Here is a 26,160-nt window from a genome sequence, read left to right on the forward strand (position 1 = left end):
GCGATCTATGCTAAAGCATATGATCTACAGCTCATATGCCGCGAATATTCTTTTCTTTCCAATTTAAAGTGCAAAACAACAATAATAAAAAGGACCGTGAGGCTGGATGAGAGACAAGAGGTAGTGAGGGAGGGAAAAAGCACCACACAAAGGAAAGATCACAATAGGGATGGCAACATGGGGAGGGGAGAGAGCAATGCAGGAGGCAGGGTGTCTGGGTGGAGATGGGAGAGCAGCACACAAAGGAGAGAGCAACACAGGAACTGGTATTTGTCGGGAGAAATTCATGAGGGAGAAAGCTGTAAAACACATGCACACTCCTGGAGTGTTTCACCAAGTATAAAAAGTAAGATCTTTAAAACTGAGCAGTGAAAGTATTCAAATCAACCAATCAAAAGAATGGTAAAGGGGCTACGCTGCAGGGAAGGGATAAACACAAGTAGAAGCAAACAAGCCGTCAGATTAGCAACAAGCGAGAGTGACAAAGCTAAACACTATGGGCCCGATTCCCAAAGGAGCTCTGCACTAGTACAGAGGCCCCGCAGTCGTGGAGGAGTCTCCCCACTCATGACAGAGGCCCCGTAGTCATATGGGAGTCTCCCCACTAATGGCAGAGTCCCTGCAATTGTGGAGTCTCCGCACTCGTGGGGGAGTCTCCACACTCCTGGAGGAGGCCCCGCAGTTGTGGGGGAGTCTCCCCAGTCATGGCAGAAGGCCCGTAGTCATGTGGGAGTCTCCGCACGGTGGCCGAGACCCTGCAGTTGTGCGCGAGTCTCCGCACACATGGCAGAGAACCTGCAGTCATGGGGGAGGACCTGCAGTCATGGCGGAGGACCCGCAGTCATGGGGGAGTCCCCACACTCGTGGCGGAGGTCCCGCAGTCGTGTGGGAGTCTCCACACTCGTGGCCGAGACCCTGCAGTCGTGGGGAAGTCCCCGCACTCATGGCAGAGGACGCGCGGGGATGGGGGACTCCCCACACTCATGGCGGAGAACCCACAGTCATGGCGGAGGATGCGCAGTCTTAGGGGAGTGCCTGCACTCGTAGCGGAGGACCCGCAGTTGTGGGGAGTCTCTGCACTCGTGACTATAACCCTACAGTCATGGGGGAGTCTCCACAGTCCTAGCGGAGGACCTGCAGTCATAGGGGAGTCTCCCCACTCATGGCAGAAGCCCCATAGTCACGTGGGAGTCTCCGCACTCGTGGCCGAGACCCTGCAGTCATGGGGGAGTCTCCACACTTCTTGGGGAAGGCCCCGCAGTCGTAGGGGCGTCTCCCAACTCATGGCAGAAGTCCCGTAGTTATGAGGGAGTCTCTGCACTCGTGGCCGTGACCCTGCAGTTGTGAGGGTGTCTCCACACTCCTGGCGGAAGCCCCGCAGTCAAGGGAGACTCCCCGCAGTCGTGGCGGAGGACCCGCAGTCGTAGGGGAGTCCCCGCAGTAGTGGCGGAGGACCCGCAGTCGTGGCGGAGTCTCTGCACTAGTGGAAGACCCGCAGTCATGGGGGAGTCTCTGCACTCGTGGCCGAGAACCTGTAGTCGTGGGGGAGTCTCCACATGCATGGCAGAAGCCCGCAGTCATGAGGGAGTCTCTGCACTTGTGGCCATGACCCTGCGGTCGTGGGGGAGTCTCCGCACTCCTGGTGGAGGAGCCGCAGTCATGGGGGAGTCTCCGCGCTCATGGCGGATGACCCGCAGTCGTGTGGGAGTCTCAGCACTCGTGGTGGAGGACTGGCAGTCGTGGAGCGGTCTGAATACGGATATTCCGCCCCGAGTGAAGACTCCCCCACAACTGGGGGGCCTCTGCCACAAGTGCGGAGGCCCTTTGTGAATCAGGTCCAATAAGTTCACAATAGGTCTTTCGGTAGCCGCTGGTGCGATGTAGTAGACAAGACCTAAAAACCATGTGTGCTTTGCAGACACTCTCCCCCTTAGATGATGAGTAAAGAACGTTGCTCAGGAGATCAGCGGGGTGTGAGGGAGGGTGGTCTTGGACAGTGCTCTGCATGTCGTTCAGTGTCTACTTTTGTAAGAGGCAAACTTGCGTATAGATGTTCCAGTCACCTCTCATGCCTGGGATGGTTGCCCAGTAGTGTTGAAGAAAACTAATAGCATGTGCAAGCATACAATATACAATACACCAGGATGTCTGTGTATTGCCACCCTGGTATCAGATAGCCCTGGTTCAGCACTACCCTTACCTGCTCCCTTTGGTGACTGAAGACAGATGGCGAAGCAGGCTCCCAGAATCCCGCCGAAGGCAGTTGTGACTTGCATCTTGGCTGCGCTCCAGCGATCAAATCCAGCCCGGAGCAAGATGGCAAAATCCCCAACCTGAAAACAACATGGGTCAGAGGTTAGACGTCAGTGATACACTGATCAGCCAACAGTACCTCTAGTACTAAAGAGGACACAAATTGCTATCGTACCACAGAGTCCCACAAATCGACCAGTCCCGGTTACACATATTTATAGACTCCACCTGAAGACCAGCCAATTACAGAAGAGGGACACATGGGGCTGTAACCTCCAACTACGAGAACATTCGATCCAGGCACACGGACAAAGGGTTCTAAATGTCCAGCAGGAAGACATCAAACGTCAGCCCACGGTGGCAAAGGGTTCTGAATGTCCGACAGGAGGCATCAAACATCAGCACACAATGACAAAGGGTTCTGAATGTCCAGCAGGAGGCATCGAACACCAGCACACAGTGACAAAGGGTTCTGAATGTCACTCAGGAGGCATCAAACACCAGCACCCAGTGACAAAGGCAAAAACAACAATTGATGGACAGAATGCAGAACAATGTCATACATTCACCCCAGTACAGAGATCTGGGCCTGAAACCATCGTTTTTTTGCTCACCATGCCGTTCCAGTTTGAACCCAGCTATATGCAAATCAGTCTTGACCCTGTGCCTCATGGGAACAGTCCAGCCCGAACTGCCAAGCCAGGTCCTCCCTGGACTGGAAACAAGCATCCTAGGACCGGTTTCTGGCATTTCAGCCGTCTTCAGCCAGGCTTGCTTGATTTCCAGTGGCATGGAGAGCAAGGGACCCACGTCTGGGCATACCCTTTCCACTCGGGGTGACAAATGCAAAAACAACAATTGATGGACAGAATGCAGAACAATGTCATACATTCACCCCAGTACAGAGATCTGGGCCTAAATCCATCGTTTTTTTGCTCACCATGCCGTTCCAGTTTGAACCCAGCTATATGCAAATCAGTCTTGACGCTGTGCCTCATGGGAACAGTCCAGCCCGAACTGCCAAGCCAGGTCCTCCCTGGACTGGAAACAAGCATCCTAGGACCGGTTTCCGGCATTTCAGCCGTCTTCAGCCAGGCTTGCTTGATTTCCAGTGGCATGGAGAGCAAGGGACCCACGTCTGGGCATACCCTTTCCACTCGGGGTGACAAATGCAAAAACAACAATTGATGGACAGAATGCAGAACAATGTCATACATTCACCCCAGTACAGAGATCTGGGCCTAAATCCATCGTTTTTTTGCTCACCATGCCGTTCCAGTTTGAACCCAGCTATATGCAAATCAGTCTTGACCCTGTGCCTCATGGGAACAGTCCAGCCCGAACTGCCAAGCCAGGTCCTCCCTGGACTGGAAACAAGCATCCTAGGACCGGTTTCCGGCATTTCAGCCGTCTTCAGCCAGGCTTGCTTGATTTCCAGTGGCATGGAGAGCAAGGGACCCACGTCTGGGCATACCCTTTCCACTCGGGGTGACAAATGCAAAAACAACAATTGATGGACAGAATGCAGAACAATGTCATACATTCACCCCAGTACAGAGATCTGGGCCTCAATCCATCGTTTTTTTGCTCACCATGCCGTTCCAGTTTGAACCCAGCTATATGCAAATCAGTCTTGGCAGTTCGGGCTGGACTGTTCCCATGAGGCACAGGGTCAGACTGATTTGCATATGGCCATGTCTGAACTGGGGTGGCAGAGTGGGCTAAAGAACGGTGATGGATCAAACCCAGATCTGTTGACTGGGTGTGAGTGTTTGATTGGTTCTGATGCTCCGTCCATCACCACCCCCTTTTGTACCGCTTTGTTCGCCATAAGTTGGCAGGGTATGCTCAGACGTGAGTCCCTTGCTCACTTTGCCACTGGATTCAAGCAAGCCTGGCTGAAGACGGCTGAAATGCCAGAAACCGGTCCTAGGAAGCATGTTTCCGGTCCAAGGAAGACATGGCTTGGCAGTTCGGGCTGGACTGTTCCCATGAGGCACAGGGTCAGACTGATTTGCATATGGCCATGTCTGAACTGGGGTGGCAGAGTGGGCTAAAGAACGGTGATGGATCAAACCCAGATCTGTTGACTGGGTGTGAGTGTTTGATTGGTTCTGATGCTCCGTCCATCACCACCCCCTTTTGTACCGCTTTGTTCGCCATAAGTTGGCAGGGTATGCTCAGACGTGAGTCCCTTGCTCACTTTGCCACTGGATTCAAGCAAGCCTGGCTGAAGACGGCTGAAATGCCAGAAACCGGTCCTAGGAAGCTTGTTTCCGGTCCAGGGAAGACATGGCTTGGCAGTTCGGGCTGGACTGTTCCCATGAGGCACAGGGTCAGACTGATTTGCATATGGCCATGTCTGAACTGGGGTGGCAGAGTGGGCTAAAGAACGGTGATGGATCAAACCCAGATCTGTTGACTGGGTATGAGTGTTTGATTGGTTCTGATGCTCCGTCCATCACCACCCCTTTTTGTACCGCTTTGTTCGCCATAAGTTGGCAGGGTATGCTCAGACGTGAGTCCCTTGCTCACTTTGCCACTGGATTCAAGCAAGCCTGGCTGAAGACGGCTGAAATGCCAGAAACCGGTCCTAGGAAGCTTGTTTCCGGTCCAGGGAAGACATGGCTTGGCAGTTCGGGCTGGACTGTTCCCATGAGGCACAGGGTCAGACTGATTTGCATATGGCCATGTCTGAACTGGGGTGGCAGAGTGGGCTAAAGAACGGTGATGGATCAAACCCAGATCTGTTGACTGGGTGTGAGTGTTTGATTGGTTCTGATGCTCCGTCCATCACCACCCCCTTTTGTACCGCCTTGTTCGCCATAAGTTGGCAGGGTATGCTCAGACGTGAGTCCCTTGCTCACTTTGCCACTGGATTCAAGCAAGCCTGGCTGAAGACAGCTGAAATGCCAGAAACCGGTCCTAGGAAGCTTGTTTCCGGTCCAGGGAAGACATGGCTTGGCAGTTCGGGCTGGACTGTTCCCATGAGGCACAGGGTCAGACTGATTTGCATATGGCCATGTCTGAACTGGGGTGGCAGAGTGGGCTAAAGAACGGTGGTGGATCAAACCCAGATCTGTTGACTGGGTGTGAGTGTTTGATTGGTTCTGATGCTCCGTCCATCACCACCCCCTTTTGTACCGCTTTGTTCGCCATAAGTTGGCAGGGTATGCTCAGACGTGAGTCCCTTGCTCACTTTGCCACTGGATTCAAGCAAGCCTGGCTGAAGACGGCTGAAATGCCAGAAACCGGTCCTAGGAAGCTTGTTTCCGGTCCAGGGAAGACATGGCTTGGCAGTTCGGGCTGGACTGTTCCCATGAGGCACAGGGTCAGACTGATTTGCATATGGCCATGTCTGAACTGGGGTGGCAGAGTGGGCTAAAGAACGGTGATGGATCAAACCCAGATCTGTTGACTGGGTGTGAGTGTTTGATTGGTTCTGATGCTCCGTCCATCACCACCCCCTTTTGTACCCCAGTGACAAAGGGCTCTGAATGTCAAGCAGGAGGCATCAAACATCAGAACACAGTGACAAGCGCTCTGAATGACCGGCAGGAAGGCATCAAACACCAGCACACAGTGACAAAGGGCTCTGATTGTCACGCAGGAGGCATCAAACACCAGCACACAGTGACAAAGGGCTCTGATTGTCACGCAGGAGGCATCAAACCCCAGCACACAGTGACAAAGGGCTCTGAATGTCAGGCAGGAAGGCATCATACATCAGCGCACAGTGACAAAGGGTTCTGAATGTCCAGCAGGAGGCATCAAACATCAGCGCACAGTGACAAAGGGTTCTAAATGTCCAGCAGGAGGCATCAAACGTCCGCACACAGTGACAAAGGGCTCTGAATCTCACGCAGGTGGCATCGAACACCAGCACACAGTGACAAAGGGCTCTGAATCTCACGCAGGAGGCATTGAACACCAGCACCCAGTGACAAAGGGCTCTGAATGTCACTCAGGAGGCATCAAACACCAGCACACCGTGACAAAGGGACCTGAATGTCACTCAGGAGGCATCAAACACCAGCACCCAGTGACAAAGGGCTCTGAATGTCAAGCAGGAGGCATCAAACATCAGAACACAGTGACAAGCGCTCTGAATGACCGGCAGGAAGGCATCAAACACCAGCACCCAGTGACACGGGGCTCTGATTGTCACGCAGGAGGCATCAAACCCCAGCACACAGTGACAAAGGGTTCTGAATGTCAGGCAGGAAGGCATCATACATCAGCGCACAGTGACAAAGGGTTCTGAATGTCCAGCAGGAGGCATCAAACATCAGCGCACAGTGACAAAGGGTTCTAAATGTCCAGCAGGAGGCATCAAACGTCCGCACACAGTGACAAAGGGCTCTGAATCTCACGCAGGTGGCATCGAACACCAGGACACAGTGACAAAGGGACCTGAATGTCACGTAGGAGGCATCGAACACCAGCACCCAGTGACAAAGGGCTCTGAATGTCAAGTAGGAGGCATCAAACATCTGTACACAGTGACAAAGGGTTCTAAATGTCCAGCAGGAAGGCATCAAACATCAGCGCACAGTGACAAAGGGCTCTGAATGTCAAGCAGGACGCATCAAACGTCCGCACACGGTGACAAAGGGCTCTGAATGTCAAGCAGGAAGCATCAAACGTCCGCACAGGGTGACAAAGGGTTCTGAATGTCGGGCAGGAAGGCATCAAACACCAGCACACGGCGACAAAGGGTTCTGAATGTCCAGCAGGAAGGCATTAAACACCAGCAAATAATGACAAAGGGTTCCGAATGTCAAGCAGGAATGAATTTTAAGACCACCAGCACCTTGAAATTCCTTTTTCAATCCACTCTCTTAGATAACCACAGACGTAATAATGGTCACCCCATCTCACCCCAACTCCAGACGCTCCCAAGGGATGCCCCAAAAACACTCAATGTTCCACATCCCAGGACACACCGTACTGCTCAGCTGCCTCTTCAGGGAACCACGGCCATGGCATGCAGTGTATGGCTTGTCCGGATGGAGAGTGTGCTCTGAAGTGCCACCTATTAGAATAGGGTGGCAGAATATGAAGTGTTTATTCTTATTTGGAGTTGCTCGGATAACTTCCTAACCTGTCCAAACCTGTTCACTTCCTCCCTAAACAAAGGCCTGCGGCATTGAATGCAATGAGACCAACTGCACATAATGCGCGTGGTGCTAGTCTTCTCCATCTGGATAAATGTGCGAGTGAAAGAAGAGGTGGTGCTTAGTGAATTTGACGTTAAAAGGGAGCACTGGAAACCAAACAAGATCGTACCACTCAATGTTTGTTGGGTTGGGAGGGTTTGACAGCTCTGCCCTCCGGTACGGCTAGTGGCTAGGCGCCTTTGCACCCTGCTTCTAGCTGCATCTGAAGTGTCAGTAGATGGGAAGGGGTAAGCTGGCACTCTGAAAACGCAATGGTTCCATCTAAGAACTCATTTTTGGGTCAAACATGATTATATTTGACACAGAGGTCAGCTGACTTCAATCTCCCTCCAAATATACAGGGCCTTTTCTTCCCCTCAAAGGTAGGGATCTCCTGGAAGCCATTTTAAAAGAATGCACCCTTTTAAATGGATTCTTTTAAACTGGATTATGTTCCTCTAATCCCAGCAAATGTTTCTGAGAGAAAGAGGGTTAAAGGTGGGTCCAAAACTGGTGTAGACAGTGGTCAAACAACATTTGGACCCACAGCAATGATGGTGCCGGCTTCCAAGGGAGGATGTGGGAATATACAACACTGGAAGGATGTTGCCAGCTGCCTCTTTATCCTGCAGGGAGCTCTGGTTGAAACAGGACCCGGGGCTCCTTTCAAAGTCCATTCAGCTGCCTGTTCTTGAACCTGGTCTACCACACATTTGCCAGCATGCCTGTGAAGCAATCCTCTGCCTGAGCCCCAAAATCTAGTACTCTCAAGAAAAGCAGAGTGAGTATACTCCATTGGCTCTGAAGGTGCTACCACTGATGCCCAGCTGCTCGCTGAGAATACAAGACCATAGCCGCGAGAAGGGCCCAAAGGGGACCAGAGCTACATAGACGAGTGCATGAACAAGACCAGGGCACCTCTATTCAAAAACTCCTTCCCACCGTGTCTACGACTCGGATGTGCCATTCCCACTGAGGTTTGAAGCGCCTCATTGCGGTTAGCCCTGGATAGAACCAAGACTTGCGGATATAGAAATCTGCACACAAAGAGCACACTCAATTTGCATTGTTCAAATCTGGAGTAGATTTTCCCTTTCTCAACTCCTCAGACAGAGTGCAGCCACAAACCTCACACTCGGCCAGCCATACTCCGTGCTTAGTCCGGATGAAACTTTAGGTTTGGACCTTAAGATTTGAAGACACCTGTGTACTGCTTCGTACAGACTTCCATTCCCACAATCCTTTTTTTGTTAACACTCCTACTTGGACCAAAGCGGTCTTGCCACCGACTCCTACCTCCACCCCAATGTCTATCGGGCAACTGACAATGGTGCCAGAGACGACTTCCTCAGGTTTGAGATTCTTCCTCTTAGCCATAGTGTGGACGTCGTCCCACTGATACCACCTCACTGTCAAACCCAATGTCTATCGGGCAACTGACAATGGTGCCAGAGACGATTCCTCAGGTTTGAGATTCTTCCTCTTAACCATAGTGTGGACGTCGTCCCACGGATACCACCTCACTGTCAAACCCAATGTCTATCGGGCAACTGACAATGGTGCCAGAGACGATTCCTCAGGTTTGAGATTCTTCCTCTTAGCCATAGTGTGGACGTCGTCCCACGGATACCACCTCACTGTCAAACCCAATGTCTATCGGGCAACTGACAATGGTGCCAGAGACGATTCCTCAGGTTTGAGATTCTTCCTCTTAACCATAGTGTGGACGTCGTCCCACTGATACCACCTCAAGGTCAAACCCAATGTCTATCGGGCAACTGACAATGGTGCCAGAGACGATTCCTCAGGTTTGAGATTCTTCCTCTTAGCCATAGTGTGGACGTCGTCCCACTGATACCACCTCACTGTCAAACCCAATGTCTATCGAGCAACTGACAATGGTGCCAGAGACGATTCCTCAGGTTTGAGATTCTTCCTCTTAGCCATAGTGTGGACGTCACCCCTTGGGGCAGGAACCTTCGTCCCACGGATACCACCTCACTGTCAAACCCAATGTCTATCGGGCAACTGACAATGGTGCCAGAGACGATTCCTCAGGTTTGAGATTCTTCCTCTTAGCCATAGTGTGGACGTCGTCCCACGGATACCACCTCACTGTCAAACCCAATGTCTATCGGGCAACTGACAATGGTGCCAGAGACGATTCCTCAGGTTTGAGATTCTTCCTCTTAACCATAGTGTGGACGTCGTCCCACTGATACCACCTCACTGTCAAACCCAATGTCTATCGGGCAACTGACAATGGTGCCAGAGACGATTCCTCAGGTTTGAGATTCTTCCTCTTAGCCATAGTGTGGACGTCGTCCCACTGATACCACCTCACTGTCAAACCCAATGTCTATCGGGCAACTGACAATGGTGCCAGAGACGATTCCTCAGGTTTGAGATTCTTCCTCTTAACCATAGTGTGGACGTCGTCCCACTGATACCACCTCACTGTCAAACCCAATGTCTATCGGGCAACTGACAATGGTGCCAGAGACGATTCCTCAGGTTTGAGATTCTTCCTCTTAGCCATAGTGTGGACGTCGTCCCACTGATACCACCTCAAGGTCAAACCCAATGTCTATCGGGCAACTGACAATGGTGCCAGAGACGATTTCCTCAGGTTTGAGATTCTTCCTCTTAGCCATAGTGTGGACGTCGTCCCACTGATACCACCTCAAGGTCAAACCCAATGTCTATCGGGCAACTGACAATGGTGCCAGAGACGACTTCCTCAGGTTTGAGATTCTTCCTCTTAGCCATAGTGTGGACGTCGTCCCACTGATACCACCTCACTGTCAAACCCAATGTCTATCGGGCAACTGACAATGGTGCCAGAGACGATTCCTCAGGTTTGAGATTCTTCCTCTTAACCATAGTGTGGACGTCGTCCCACTGATACCACCTCACTGTCAAACCCAATGTCTATCGGGCAACTGACAATGGTGCCAGAGACGATTCCTCAGGTTTGAGATTCTTCCTCTTAACCATAGTGTGGACGTCGTCCCACGGATACCACCTCACTGTCAAACCCAATGTCTATCGGGCAACTGACAATGGTGCCAGAGACGATTCCTCAGGTTTGAGATTCTTCCTCTTAGCCATAGTGTGGACGTCGTCCCACGGATACCACCTCACTGTCAAACCCAATGTCTATCGGGCAACTGACAATGGTGCCAGAGACGATTCCTCAGGTTTGAGATTCTTCCTCTTAACCATAGTGTGGACGTCGTCCCACTGATACCACCTCACTGTCAAACCCAATGTCTATCGGGCAACTGACAATGGTGCCAGAGACGATTCCTCAGGTTTGAGATTCTTCCTCTTAACCATAGTGTGGACGTCGTCCCACGGATACCACCTCACTGTCAAACCCAATGTCTATCGGGCAACTGACAATGGTGCCAGAGACGATTCCTCAGGTTTGAGATTCTTCCTCTTAGCCATAGTGTGGACGTCGTCCCACGGATACCACCTCACTGTCAAACCCAATGTCTATCGGGCAACTGACAATGGTGCCAGAGACGATTCCTCAGGTTTGAGATTCTTCCTCTTAGCCATAGTGTGGACGTCACCCCTTGGGGCAGGAACCTTCGTCCCACGGATACCACCTCACTGTCAAACCCAATGGTGTTTTGGTGAATGTACTTAACAAGACCAAAGTCCCCCTTCAAGATTTCTATTCAGTGTAGGTTGATTGCCACTGATAGCCTATCAAAGATTTTGCTGATGCTGTTTATTTAAATGGCCAACCTTCGTGTAATGCCCTTCTGGTGGCACCTAAAACCGCTCACCCCATGGGCGGGGAAGTGGTCCCTTACCTTCTCATTGAATTGTGGTTTTAAGGACCCGGCAGGTCCCGTTACACTTCTGTTCCAGCCGAGACCCATGGGAATCCTCCTCACCCGTCCCTTCTGGTTTGGAATCCTTCTAGTGGGAGTTCTTCTTCCCTTGAGGGTTGAAACCCTACCGCTCCAATCCCTTGTACCCCCGAGTACCTAACGGTTTGTGTGTCAGCACAGTACGTTTCTCTGGATTTCTTCCAGTAGGATCAGACAAGTACCGCATGAGACTGGTAGCACACTCCTCCCTGAGTCGCTCTGCTAGCACCAAACGGTTCGGGGCTGGTAATGCTTCACTTTCATCGCAGTCACGGACTCATTCCAATCAGGCACTACGTCATCGACTCAGTTCTCAAATGGAACCCCATCCATCTTCTTGTCCTCCTGTTATTTCTACAAGAACTAGATGGACATCCGTCGGAGCCATCTAATTGGAGGTTTATTCATACACTCTAATATTAAACTGTAATTCTACTGGATTCATCCAATCACCTCGTCTCTTCACAAGGGAGACGACAGAGTTGCAGCTTCGGACTCATTACTTACTCTTTCCACCTTACATACTGTAGGAAGCTGGCTTATAGGATACACCAAAATAAGAGGCATCATGTCAAGAGTCCAGGGGATCCCTTAGAGTGGACAGGGGATCTTGTAGGAAGCTGGCTCTGTATATATCATCTCATCACTGGGTGGTAATACCGTGCAGAGTCAAGGGGTTCCTGTAAGAAAGTGGTTCTGTATATACTGTTCCCAAATAGCTACAGTGTGTTCAGATCCACAGAGGTCTGGCAGAGGCTAAAGCTAGATATAACCTTACTCTCCAAGCATTTGTTGCACACACTCAGTCAGCAACTGGTCTCACACACTCAAGAACTGAACTCTAGGCCAATGGTTTGTATAAAAAATATATGGTTGATTTATTTTAGAACCAACAATAGGTATCAAAATATACTTTCTCAGGATGAGATGCTTTAGATAAATACTTTTCAATAGGCAATAGACTTTTGAATATAACCGGTACAGTGGTTGCAATGGGCAACACAATTTCAAACACAATACTACATTGAGCTCAATGGAAATTTCTAGTTAAATGCAATTAGTTACTTTAAGGATTACATTTCTAACCACAGGACTGGATCCTGGATTCAGTCCTGGGACATTTCCTGTAAACAATTGAGTAAAAGCGTTTTGGTTACAGTTCTGATTTTTAAGCAATATTTTTGTATTTTAAAAGTTAACACTTAGAAACTTTTTCACAGAGTCACCAATGTTATCCTATAGGAGGAAATTCACTTAGCAGGTAAGTGGGGTTATTGTTACTTTTTCTAACTCAGTTTTGGATCCTGGATCCAGCACTGTGGCATCTCCTGTAAACAGTTGAAATAATTAGTTTTTGTTATACAGGCGATTTGTAACAAATATTTGTAAGTTTGCAAAATCAACACTTAGAAACCTTTTCAGCAAAAACCAGGCAATGTTATCCTATGGAGGGAAATTCAAGTTGCAGATAAAGTATGTTCTTGTTACTTTTGTAATCCAATGCTGGGCTCCTAGGTTCATCACTGGGACATCTGTCTAAAATAGGCAAGCAATTACGTTTTCACAGTTGGTACGATTTTTAAAGAATATTTGTAGTTTGCAAAAATCAACACTTCACAGAAAACCAGTCAATGGTTTCCTATGGAAGAAAATTGGGTTAGCGGTAAGTATGGTTGTAATTACTTTTCAGGGTCAGTGCTGGGCACCAAGATCCAGCACTGGGATCTCTCCTGATAGCAGGTGAGTATGTTCGTTTTCGTTACTCGGTTGATTTTAGGTGAATATTTTAAAGTTTAGAAACTCCACACTTAGAAGAATTTCCAAGTGAAACCAGTCAATGTTACCTTATGGAAGAAAAGAGTTATCAGCTTTTGGGCAAGTACTCGACTGGCAGAGTTAAGGTTCTGGACACAGACTCAGGGGTCTCCCAGGGTCAGGTAGGTACAGTTGTTACACCCTCAGCGGCACAGGGGCAGCCGGGTGCACAGTGAGGTAGGCCCAATGTTATCCTATGGGAGGCAGGGGGCCCTTGGTTGGTGGCTGCCGGCTAGCAGGCCACGCGGCTGTGGGAGCTGGGCTCCTGGTCACTTGCTCAGGGCAGATGGGGAAGTAGGTTAGAGTAGAGGTTGCACTGCCAGGGGCACTCGGGCGGCTGGTTGCAGGGTGTTTTTGAGCCGTCGGACACTCAATGGACTGCAATGGAGAAGCTCAAGAACAAAGGCTACAAGCTCGGCGACAAAGATTCTTCAGGTGCGACCACCACTTCGAGAGGTAAGTTGGGTAGTTGGAGGATAGGTAGGCACCCAGGAGTTGGGCAAAGGGGGCCGCAGGGCGCCGGGGTGCCTTTTGGTGTCTGGAAATCTTACCCTCTGTTGGTCGTGGTTGGAGGTGTCCCTGGTTCTGAGGCTGCAGGCGTCATCAGGAGCGTAGAGGTGGGTCCTTGGGTGCTGGATTAGGGGTCACAGTCGCCGGGGAGACGTCCTCGTGGTCTTTGTTCACTCCGGCACAGGACAGGCTTGGCAGGTGCAGATTGTGCTGGGTTCACGGTTCCTGGCTGATGCCAGGGCTCAGTTACTTGCTTTGAGCAGTACCCCTGCCCGTGGGAGTCCCAGTTGCTTAGAGTCACAAGGTAGCCAGGTCCTCCGGGGTTTGTGAGGTTGCTGGTCACTGGAGATGCCGGAATTCAGCAGGAGCAGGTTCGAGGGTCGACAGGCCGGTAGGGCTGGGGCCAAAGCAGTTGGTGTCTTCCTCTAGTTAGCAGCTGCACGGCAGGTCTTCTTGTTTCTTGATCTTCTTTGCTGTTTCGGAATCTGGATCTGAGGAAGGAAGGTTCAGGGTGCCCCTAAATACTAAATTTAGGGGCGTTACATGTAGGTAAAGGGCAGGGACCATTGGGTCCCTGCCCTGGGGTGGGTACACCCCCTATCCTGCCACTCTCCTGTGGGAGGGGGGCAGTAGCCTAGTGCTGATTGGGAAGGGCTTCCCATCCTCAAGATGGCGAGAGCCCGGAGATGTGCTCCACCTCGCCTCCCCCACCTGAGCGGTGGGGTTGGCAGAGGCTGGCACTCCCCCTTTCCTTCCTTGGGGTTTCCCGGCCGGTCTTCCCACCAGAGTGGGGGTCAGAACCGGTAGGGGCCAGTTGCTGAGTACAGCAAGTGGTCTGGAGAAGCTCACAAAGGCGGCATGCCTTTGAAGCTTCCCTTGCCCATCCTTGGGGAGGAGACCTAGCACCTCGCCCAGGATGTACATTGTTGCAGGCCGAGGGGAGCGGATGGCTCTCTACCCAGGGGTCCAGCAACATGTCTGCTGTGTGGCAGCCTAGGCAGCCCCTCAGACAAGACGTGGATTGTAGGTTAGGCTCACGGGGCCTCTCTAAGATGCCCTCAGTCTTCAGTGGAGCCATCATGGTGCTGTGGAGTTCGTGTTGACGATCTCCCAGCACCATATACTCTTAAATAGCAGCACTGCACACAGTGCCCAGGAATGGACCTGGGTACTGTAGGGGCACAGGGCTCATGCACCTGTACCCACACCACTGGAATAGGGCACCCAGCGAGAGGGGTGGCTGATGTATGCCAGGGCAGTGTGTGTTGTGGGCATCGCACACAGGAATGTGTGCCATGTCGACTCTGTTTTGTTCTGTACCCAGACACTCAACCTGCAAGGGTAGTGTGTGTGTCAGGGTACAGGGCTTCTAAGGGTGGCACAATAAGTGCTGCAGCCCTTAGGGGCCTTCCCTGGTTACAAGACCCTGGGTACCTAGGGTACCATTTACCAGGGGCTGACATGTGGCCAGAGATGCCAATTGGGTTTTAGATTCAGCACAGTTTTAGGGAAGGAACATAGGCCCTGGGTACCTGATTGGCAGGAGCCCAGGGCACACTCAAAGTACATTCAGCAAAAAGGGGGGGCATGCCATGCTAGAAAGATGGCACTTTCTCACAGTTACCCAAATGTGTGCAGGGCTCTATATAAAACCCAAAGTGCTCTATTGTTGGTGGCGTGGGCGAGCAGCCGTAGGCCTAACACAGACGAGAGGAAGACATTATTTGCACAAACATGATCAATAATGGACGCACAACTCAAAAAGTAGATCCAGATCAATTTTAGAATAATATACTTTGTATCTTATTTGTAATTCTTATCGTAATTAAGTACGTTTTTAATTAAAAATACTTTTCACTTTGAAAAATCAACACAGAAGCTTTTCAACACAGTCCAATGTTATCCTATGTGGAAAACAATATTGCAGTTAAATAAATAAATAATATCAGCATTTGTAAAGCGCACAGCTACCTCCGGAGAGGTGTCCCGGCGCTGGGGGCCCTCGGGAAGATTAAGCAAGCTATTGCCCAGTCACATGGTGCTGGGCTAACCTGCCGCCGGCACCGGGGATCGAACCGTAAACCCCCTGGTCCGGAGTCAGGCACACTCGTCGCTGCGCCACACCTCTTCCATGTATGTATTTAACTTACAATCCCAGTCTTTGGAGCCGAAAGTCAGCAAGGGCCACGGGTGTGGAGCTTGTTTCTTCTTGGACATGTCAGCTGTCCACAAAAGATTGGAGTCTTTTGTTTGAAGGCAGCAGTCCTCCCAGGGGTTTCAGAGGTTGCTGGCTGCAAGACAGGTCGCAGGTTAGCAGATGCTGAAGACAGGCCAGTAGGGCTGGGGCCAAGGCAGTCGCCGTCTTCATTCTTTTCTGCAGGGTCGTCTTCTTTCTTCTTAGGTCATCGCAGATCTAGTTTCTGGGTCTGGGGGAGCCCCCTAAATACTAAATTTAGTAGGCGTATTAGGGGAGTAGAAGGTATGGCCAATGGGCACCTTACCTGGTTTGACTACACTCTCTATTTTGCCACCCTCCAGTGGGAGGGAGGGACAGACCTAGCCCTGATTGGAGGGGTCTCCTCATCTTCAAGATGGCGGGGACTGAAAGTTGTGCTTCACCTCGCCTCCCCCATCTTAGGGAATGGGTTGGCAGCGGCGGGCACACCTCCTACTCTTGAATTTTTCACGTCGGTTTTCCCACCGAAAGTGGGGGTGTACACCAAGGGCTGCCATCTGCTGCTGGCAGCAGAGGCTGGGGAGTCGAATTACAAAGGCAGCAGGCCTTTGAAGGTCCCCTCTTCGAGCACTGGCCCATCCTGGGGGAGAGGAGTTTCCAATCCATGTACTCTCAATGGTTTCACTGGAACTTATAATATTAGGAGAATGGACCCCAATGTTGCAGTGGCATGTCTGCTCATGTAGATATGCCCTCACCTGTGGTATAGTGCACCCTGCCTTAGGGCTGTGAGGCCTGCTAGAGGGGTTACTTACCTATGCCCACAGGCAGTGCTGGTTGGCATAGCACTCAGGCAGGGTGCCATGTCGAGTTTGTCATTTTCTCCCTCACTAGGGCATGCTAGCTGCAAGGGCACTGGCATGGTCCCAGTAAGGGAGATCCCAGGAGCCTCTCTTGAGCTCCCTGGCCCTAGGTACTCAGGGTACCATTTACTAGGGTCTTACAGGGGGTAGAAATACCAATTGGGGATTTGATTTTTAGAGAAGGAGCACTGGCACAGTGGCCCTGGTTGGCAGGGACCCTGTGCACTACAATTAAAACCACATCATAACCAGGTCCAAAGTGGGGGTCACCCATGCAAAGAGGCGCTTTCTCAGAGCTCTGTTAGGCGGTAGCGTGGTCGAGCAGCCTTGGACTAATCACGGAGGAGTGGAAGACATCTGAGGATACACACTACTCAATAAAAAAATCCACAGCAATAACTAAAAATAGCAAGAATCTTAATATATGTTTAGGAATCAGAAGAAGATCATTCACATAAGTAGGTTTTTAAATATGGATTTGTTTTAGTTCAAAAAGTTGACAGTGTAATTTCTAGAAGCTGCAATGTATCCTATGGGAGGAAAAATCAATGCGGCATTCAGGTTAGTACTAGACTTATGGGACCTTTCTCCAGCAATTAAGGTGAGTGGTGGGCAAGGTCCAAGTCAGCACCAGCAGAACACCACCAGCGGCACTGGGACGGCCGGGTTCAGAGGTGCAAAGCAGCGTTGGGTGCCCAATGTTATTCTATTGAGAACAGTTGCAGTGAAAAGAGGCTGCAGGCTTTGACTGGGGGACCAGTCGGGCTGAACCAACAGGGTGGTTCAGGCCTCATGATGCTCGGTGACATAGGGACATGTTTGGTCCTATTCTCTACAGCCCAGGGGCGATGGGTGCAGAGGTGTCTTTAGGCGTCAGTTTTCTTACCGGAGCAGTCACTGTAGAGACGGCCTGCATGAAGAGTCCATAGGCGATGCCGGAGGGTCCACAGGGGGTGAAACCATGATGGACTTGGGCGCTGGAGGAGCACGATGGCACCGTTGGCCCACTTCAGCTCGGGCTTGGAGCCTGGGGTGCAGTGGTGGCTTGAGGCGTCGGGTATTGGCAGTTCCAGAGTCCTCAGACTCCTTTCTTCTGAGTTTCTGAAGGATGCAGGGAAGAGTTCCACTGTTCCACTGAAGGTCTTGGTTCTTTACTGAAGGCAAGCAGTCCTCCCGGGTTTTAGAGGCACAACAGTTGCAGGACGAGACTTCTTTGGTGTAGTTTAGATGGGGGACAGCAGACAGGCTGGCAGGGCTGGGGCCAAGTCTGTTGATCTCTTGAGACTTCTGCTTTTCCGATTTTTCAGTGTCCTTCTTCTTCGTAGGTCGTCATGATCTGCTATTCTGGTGCCAGAGGCTACATTTAAGGGTGTTAGGGGAGTGTAGGGTACTAGCCAATGGGCTACTGACCCTTGGGGTCACTATGCCCCCTCTATGACCACTTCCTGAGGGAAGTGGGCAGAACCTTGTCCCAGAATTACGAAGTATGCCATCACAAAGATTGCTACTTCTTAAAAACTTGTGTACACCTCCAGTTTAGTCCACCTTAGGAGTGGTCCTAGCCTGGGGGTGACACGTCTATTTGACTAGCTAATATTCCCATCTGTTCTGGTGCGAAAGGGGATCTGGACAAAGGGGGTTGGCATCCTCTCCTGTGAGGGGAGCCAGATGTGCATTTCAAATGTGGCAGCTCTTTGAGGCATCCCAGCCTAGTGAGGTTAATCAGCAGGTCATGTTGGGGGAGGGGGTGTGACACCCTCTTACTGGACAGGCTTGTGTTCTGGGTCTCCTGAGAGTAGAGGCTCTCACCCTAGGAGGTCAGAACAGTGTCTTGGGTGTCAGGCTGGCAGAGGCCTGTCAGCGAACAGGCTGGTGGGTTTTCAGGGGGGGCCGCCAAGGTGCCCTCTGGGTGCATGTATTGGTTAATCAAACAATGGAATCAGTGTGGGCTTACCAATACAATATGTTTGATACCAAGCTTCCCTTTCTTTAGTGAAACCATCATGTAGCTGGGGAATTCATTTTCACCAGTGTCCAGCACATGTTTTAAAATGGCACCCCTGGTCACTTGCACTGGCAGTAATAGGACTGACCAGCACAGGGGCATATCTGCTCACGCAGGTATGCCCTCACATGTAATATTCAGCACCCTGCCTTAGGGCTGCTAGGCCTGCTGTAGGGGTGCAAATGCAAGCCGTCCAAAGCCGACACAGGGAGCTGCTATGGGGCTAAAGACTCAGAACCGACAAAATCATTCAAGAGTAAGTAATAAATTGTTATCCCACTAGCACCTGTGCTTATATAAAAAAAAACGTACTTTACTGTAAAGAAAGGCCTCTTTCATATTGTCACCGCCCACGTTTTTCGACTGATGTTGATGGTGTTTCTACTCAGAGTGCGCTGAGGCCTTCTACGCATACCTCAGTGCCAGGGCCCTTACCCAAAAAGTGTATATGAAATTGGCTCTACAAAATTGGAAATTACTAACTTACATGCAAGTCCCTAGTAAACGGTGCCCTGGTAACCCAGGGCAAGTAAGGGGTATCAGAGGGATTTCAGCACTGATTGTGGCACCCTGGAGGTCCTCCAAGTAAACAAGTCCCCCAGTCCGCCACTGCAGACTGATAGAGCAGTCGTGCACTGCCAGCAATGGCACAGAAACCACTACCCCTGGACATGTGTGAGTCACCCTCTGGCAGGCCTGCCGAGCCCTAAAGGCAGGGTGCAACCTATGACACAGGCAGGACAAACACTTTACACTTTCTCACAATTAAATATGCAAAACAGCCTTTTTTTACTGTGGAAAGACATGGTCGCCCAATTGGCGAGTACAGGGTTACACGCAGAACACATCAATGTGCTGACTCCGGAACGGTGCGACAAAAGTTGGCACTCCAAGATATCAAACAACTTGTTACATTAACCCTGACTTGTATCACAAATCAAAATGAATGTAACTTGTTGCAATGTGCAGCTTTAGCAAAGCTGCTACGTTGCTGCCCTTAAAACTCCTGTGCCTTTCTGGGCACAAACAGACCCTGCTCCATGAGACAGCTTTTGGCCCTCCTGGAGAGACGTGCCAACGACTCTCAGCAAAGAGAACAATGAGGGGTTCCAGGCAAGGGAGGTGTCACCTCCCTCCTGCAGGAAGCCTCTTGGATGTTATCGCCATAAGGCAGACCTTACAGGTGAAGCCGCCTTTGAAGAGCAGAAGTGTAAAACCAGGGGAAAGGCTGCCCAATTATTGAGGTGGACAGGTTGGCACAGGTAGCAGCAGGGGAACCAGTTACCAAACCGAACTGGTTTCCCCAGAGGAGTGTAGCACTTAGCTAGCCACATCCCAAAGGTGGGCTAGGGAGGTCTGTACACCAGGAGAAAGATCTTGCCATCATGGGAAAGTGCAGAATGGTGCATCCTGGGATAGCCAGAACCCATACTCCACAGGAAGTGGTCACTAGGTGGGAGGAAACCTGTTAGCCCACTGGCTACCAACTGCATCCTGCCCGAGGACATTTTCCAAGCATAAAAGGGGTACCCAGACATTAGATCTCGACTGACTCGGAAGGAGGACAGCCCTGTTGCACCGAGAGACCAGCAAAGAGAGGCTGCACCGACGAGGACTGCACCTGCTGCACCTGGTGACTAGTGAAGAGAGGGACTGTGCCTGCCATGTCCTGCTTAAAGAGAAGTCAGCCTCAGAGCACAATCCAGCTATGAGAACTTCAAGGTCCAGCTGACTAGCCTCCTGTTCGCACCACAGGGACGCAACAGCTGAAGAAGCCTGCTGGGGCTAGTTAGTAGCCCAAAGTCTTCATGCTGCTACCACTGCGGCCGTGCAGCACAGAGGACCAAGACCAGACGCACAGAGTTGCACCGGAGTTCACTGAGCTCAGGAGTACTGTCAGAGTATTGACTGAGGAAGGATTAGCCTGTGACTGAGACGATGGGCGACGAGTAGTCCAGTGCCGACAGGACTTCGGCCAGACCAGAGAGGACTTTGTGGGACGTTGACCTTGCAGCCAGGACCCCCTCATCATCTTCGTGGACCAAGGAAGTCCTGCAGGAAGAACCCCGCTGACCGCTTCGCATCCAAAGCATCCTTAGAGCATCTTCAGCATCCATCATCCCTTGCATCAGGACCACACCATACAAATCCATTTCAACGCAGATAAAGTGCCTGAAACTGTTGAAGGACGGCTTCCCCTGTGACGGGAACTGTTCTTGAGGACCCTGCTGGTCCCCCTGACGAGCTCCTTGCTGAAGGACTGCTTCCCCTGTGAAGGGAACTGTTCTTGAGGACCTTGCAGGTCTCCCTGACAAGCTCCCTGCTGAAGGAAGGCTTCTCCTGTGAAGGGAACTGTTCTTGAGGACCTTGCCGGTCCCCCTGACAAGCTCCTTGCTAGAGGATGGCTTCTCCTTTGAAGGGAACTGTTCTTGAGGACCTTGCAGGTCTCCCTGACGAGCTCCTTGCCGAAGGACTGCTTCCCCTGTAAAGGGAACTGTTCTTGAGGACCCTGCAGGTCTCCCCGACGAGCTCCTTGCTGAAGGACTGCTTCCCCTGTGAAGGGAACTGTTCTTGAGGACCTTGCAGGTCTCCCTGACGAGCTCCTTGCTGAAGGACGGCTTCCCCTGTGAAGGGAACTGTTCTTGAGGACCCTGCAGGTCTCCCCGACGAGCTCCCTGTTGAAGGACTGCTTCCCCTGTGAAGGGAACTGTTCTTGAGGACCCTGCAGGTCTCCCTGACGAGCTCCTTGCTGGAGGACTGCTTCTCCTGTGAAGGGAACTGTTCTTGAGGACCCTGCAGGTTTATCTGACGAGCTCCTTGTTAGAGGACTGCTTCCCCTGTGAAGGGAACTGTTCTTGAGGACCCTGCAGGTCTCCCTGACGAGCTCCTTGCTGGAGGACTGCTTCTCCTGTGAAGGGAACTGTTCTTGAGGACCCTGCAGGTTTATCTGACGAGCTCCTTGTTAGAGGACTGCTTCCCCTGTGAAGGTAACTGTTCTTGAGGACCCTGCAGGTCTCCCTGACGAGCTCCTTGCTGGAGGACTGCTTCTCCTGTGAAGGGAACTGTTCTTGAGGACCCTGCAGGTTTATCTGACGAGCTCCTTGTTAGAGGACTGCTTCCCCTGTGAAGGGAACTGTTCTTGAGGACCCTGCAGGTCTCCCTGACGAGCTCCTTGCTGGAGGACTGCTTCTCCTGTGAAGGGAACTGTTCTTGAGGACCCTGCAGGTTTATCTGACGAGCTCCTTGTTAGAGGACTGCTTCCCCTGTGAAGGTAACTGTTCTTGAGGACCTTGCTGGTCTCCTTGATTAGCTCCCTGCCAGAGTTGGTCACCCCAAGTACTTCTAACCGACCGCATTGAAACTTATCTAAGTTTACTTTGAAAACCTTTTTAAGTGCCCAGTCTGTTGGCTTTGCCAAGGCTTGTTCGCGGTTGAATGAAATTGCACTGATTTATTATTGCTTGTAAAATCTATATCTACGGAACACTCCGGTGGATATTTATAGTTCTCATGTCTAGATTTCAATAAAAATACAACTATTTAAAAAAAATTAGGGCTGGATGTCTTCGGTGTTGTGTTGATTTCTCGTTCAATTGCTGTGGTGCTGTTTAAATGCCTAGCACTTGTTCCTCTGAGTAAACCTCGCTGCTCAGTGCCACAGCTACCCAGGGTTGAGCGGAGGGTTTGACAGATGAAACCCAAGGGTCCTAAAGGGGTTGGTAAATGTATTACTCGGTGGGGTTGCACCACCACACCATATAATCCCAGGGGGTGATGGATCGTTCTGCCGTGCCCCTAATCCTGTGTTCTGCCCAGCATATTGCCCTGGAGTGCCAAATTGCACCATGCCTTATCTCCCCTTGGTGTGATTCAGGTGGCGTTGGCGAAGTCTGCACGGGTCAAAGCAGAGCATGCGAGACCTACTGAGTGGCGATCGTATGATCTCCGCCCTCACTTATGGTCGCAGTATGTGCACGTGTACATACTCAGTAAGGTATCGTAGCACCATTAGTGTCAATGGCAGGGATTTGATCGACTGTCCACATACTAAGTAAGGTATCGCAGCTTCAGTATTGTCAATGGCAGGGTTGTGACCGAATGTGCACATACTCCGCAAGGTATCACAGCATCAGCAGTGTCAATGGAAGGGATGTGATTGACTGTGCACATACTCAGTAAGGTATCGTAGCTTCAGTAGTGTCAATGGCAGGGATGTGATCGACTGTGCACCTATTCAGTAAGGTTGCGCAGCACCAGTAGTGTCAATGGCAGAGATGTGATCGACTGTGCACATACTCAGTAAGGTTGCGCAGCTTCAGCAGTGTCACTGGCAGGGATGCAATGGGATGTGCACATACTCAGTAAGGTATTGCAGCACCAGCAGTGTCAATGGCAGGGTTGTGATTGACTGTGCACCTATTCAGTAAGGTATCGCAGCACCAGCAGTGTCAATGGCAGGGTTCTGATTGACTGTGCACCTATTCAGTAAGGTATCGCAGCCGCAGTAGTGTCAATGGCAGGGATACAATGGGATGTGCACATACTCAGTAAGGTTGCGCAGCTTCAGTAGTGTCAACGGAAGAGATGTGATCGACTGTGCACCTACTCAATAAGGTATCGCAGCACCAGTAGTGTCAATGGCAGAGATGTGATCGACTGTGCACATACTCAGTAAGGTTGCGCAGCTTCAGTAGTGTTACTGGCAGGGATGTGATCGACTGTGCACCTATTGAACAAGTTACTTACCTTCGGTAACGATGTATCTGTAAGAAACATTAGTTAGTTAGATTCCTCACCTTAGAATATCCCCAGGCGGCAGACTGGATCCGGAAGAATTTTCGTCAGCAACACCCCTTGCGCGTCGCTAGGCGTCGTCTGCGGCTCCGCGTCCGTCGTCGGCGTCGTGCGCCGGAATGACGTCGGAGTACTTAGACGCCGCCCTCGCGCGCTGACGTCAGTTCTTGTACATAGCTTTCCGCGCCAGGAACGCAGAGCCATGCAAAGACCGACACTGGTGCCAAAAATAAAATCTAGGGGCCTGAAAAGGATAACCTTAACCCTAGATGTCAGTTCGCAGAACGGGGAGGATGGGTGGGTAGGTGAGGAATCTAACTAACTAATGTTTCTTACAGATACATCGTTACCGAAGGTAAGTAACTTGTTCATCTGAAAGAAACACGTTAGTTAGATTCCTCACCTTAGAATAGATACCCAAGCAATACCATCCCCGGTGGTGGGTCTGCGAACCAAGATCACACCAGAAAGTCCTGGAGGACAGAACGGCCAAAGAAGCCATCCCTCCGGACTTGGCTGTCAAGGCAATAATGCCTGGCAAACGTGTGTAGCGAAGCCCACGTCGCCGCCTGACAGATGTCCTGCAAAGGGACACCCCGTCCCAAAGCAGTAGTAGCCGCTGTGGCCCGAGTGGAATGGGCGCGCAGCCCAACAGGAGGGTCCTTTTTTGCCAAGGAATAACAAATTTTGATGCACAAAACGACCCACCGAGAGATGGTCCGTTTGTGCACAGCTTTCCCCTTCTTAGCACTCACGTATCCAACGAAAAGTTGGTCATCCACCCGGAACTGCTTTGTGCGGTTCAAATAAAAGGAGAGCGCACGTTTTGGGTCCAGACGGTGGAGCCTCTCTTCCTCTTTGGAAGGATGCGGAGGCGGAAAAAAGGTGGGCAAGGTGACAGACTGCCCAAGATAAAATGGAGTCACCACTTTCGGAAGAAAGGAGGGACGAGGCCGAAGGACAACCTTGTCCGGATGAACAGACAGAAAAGGAGGCTTTGAAGATAAAGCCTGGAGCTCACTCACCCGTCTAGCCGAGGTGATGGCTACCAGAAAAGCAGTCTTAAGAGTCAGAAGACGAAGAGGACAATTGTGAAGAGGCTCGAAGGGAGCGCACATCAGGAATGTTAAGACAAGATTCAAGTCTCACTGAGGCATTACAAAAGGGACAGGAGGGAACGTGAGAGTAATACCTTTTAGAAAGCGTGTAACTACAGGGGACTTGAAAAGAGAAGGCTGATCAGGAAGCCGCAAGAAGGCAGAGATGGCAGCAAGATAACCTTTCAGGGTGCCCAGGGCAGAGCCCTGCCGGGCCAAAGAAAGAAGAAACAGTAGAACCTCAGAAAGAGGGGCGGAAAGGGGATCCACAGCCTTTGCTGTGCACCATGCCACAAATTTGTTCCACCGGCAGGCGTATACCGTCTTTGTGGAGGGACGCCTGGCTGCCAGAATGATATCACAGACTTCAGGAGGCAAGTCAAATGGCATCAACTGGCATCAACTGCCGCCGCTCAATCTCCACGCATGGAGGTGGAGGCTGGACAGGTTCGGGTGGAGGACTGTCCCCTGCTGCTGCGACAGAAGATCCTCCCGAAGGGGCAGACGTATCGGAGGATCGGTCAACATACTGAGTAGCTCGGGATACCAGTACCTTCGTGCCCAATCCGGAGCCACCAAGATGACTTGGGCCCGGTCGTGCCTGATCTTCTTCAGCACTCTGGGCAGAAGTGGTATAGGCGGAAAGGCATAAAACAGACCGCAACTCCACTCGTGACGAAAAGCGTCGCCGAGCGAGTGCCGCCTTGGAAATTCCAACGCGCAGAACTGCTGACATTGCGCGTTCTCTTCGGTGGCGAATAGATCTAACCAAGGCTCTCCCCACTGCTGAAAGAGACCTTGCGCCACTTCGGAGTTCAGACGCCATTCGTGATCCATCATGCACCGGCGGCTGAGTTCGTCTGCTCTGGCGTTCAGAGAGCCCGCCAGATGTTGAACCACTAGGGTGACGCCCTGGTGTTCCAGCCACGTCCAGAGGCGCAGAGCCTCCTGACAAAGGGTCCACGACCCCACCCCGCCCTGTTTGTTGCAATACCAAATGGCGGTGGTGTTGTCTGTGAACACCTGCACGACACTGCCCCTGACAGAGGGAAGGAAGGCTTTCAGTGCAAGCCGGATCGCTCTCAACTCCAACAGGTTGATGTGGAGACGAGACTCCGCCGGAGACCAGAGGCCTCTGATCTCCGCCTCTCCCATATGGCCACCCCATCCCAGGAGGGACGCATCCGTCACTACGACATGCTCCGGTTGGGGAAGGGAGAGGCTTCTGCCCATGACCCAATCGCGGTCCGTGAGCCACCACTGCAACTGCTGTGCAGTGCCCTCCGAGATCAAGACATGGTCGGACAGGTTGCCGTGATGCTGGGCCCACTGAAACTTCAGGTCCCACTGCAGAGCCCGCATGCGCCGCCTGGCGTGATGCACTAGTAGGATGCAGGAGGCCATCAGCCCCAGAAGCCGCAACACTAGCCTGACCGAAACCCAGGATAGAGGCCGAAAGATGGGAATCAGGGCCTGAATATCCCAGACCCGCTGTTCCGGTGGATAGACCCGGAACTGCGCCGAATCGAGAACTGCTCCGATGAAGAGGAGCGTCTGAGAGGGACTCAAGTGTGACTTCGGCACGTTGATGGAAAATCCCA

The 26,160-nt window shown here is 51.5% G+C and overlaps 1 protein-coding gene across 3 annotated transcripts in view; it reads right to left on the reverse strand.

Moving 5' to 3' along the window:
- The window catches only part of SLC39A13 (solute carrier family 39 member 13), a 211,673-nt gene that overhangs the window by 39,179 nt on the left and 146,334 nt on the right, over positions 1 to 26,160 (reverse strand). For all 3 annotated transcript variants that reach the window (XM_085646548.1, XM_085646549.1, XM_085646550.1), the window contains one exon: positions 2,201 to 2,333. In XM_085646548.1, the coding sequence (XP_085502674.1) occupies positions 2,201 to 2,333 (133 nt within the window). The remainder of the gene's footprint in view (positions 1 to 2,200; positions 2,334 to 26,160) is intronic.

This window comes from Triturus cristatus, chromosome 3_1 (assembly GCF_964204655.1).
Source record: "Triturus cristatus chromosome 3_1, aTriCri1.1, whole genome shotgun sequence".
Classification (NCBI taxonomy): Eukaryota; Metazoa; Chordata; class Amphibia; order Caudata; family Salamandridae; genus Triturus; species Triturus cristatus.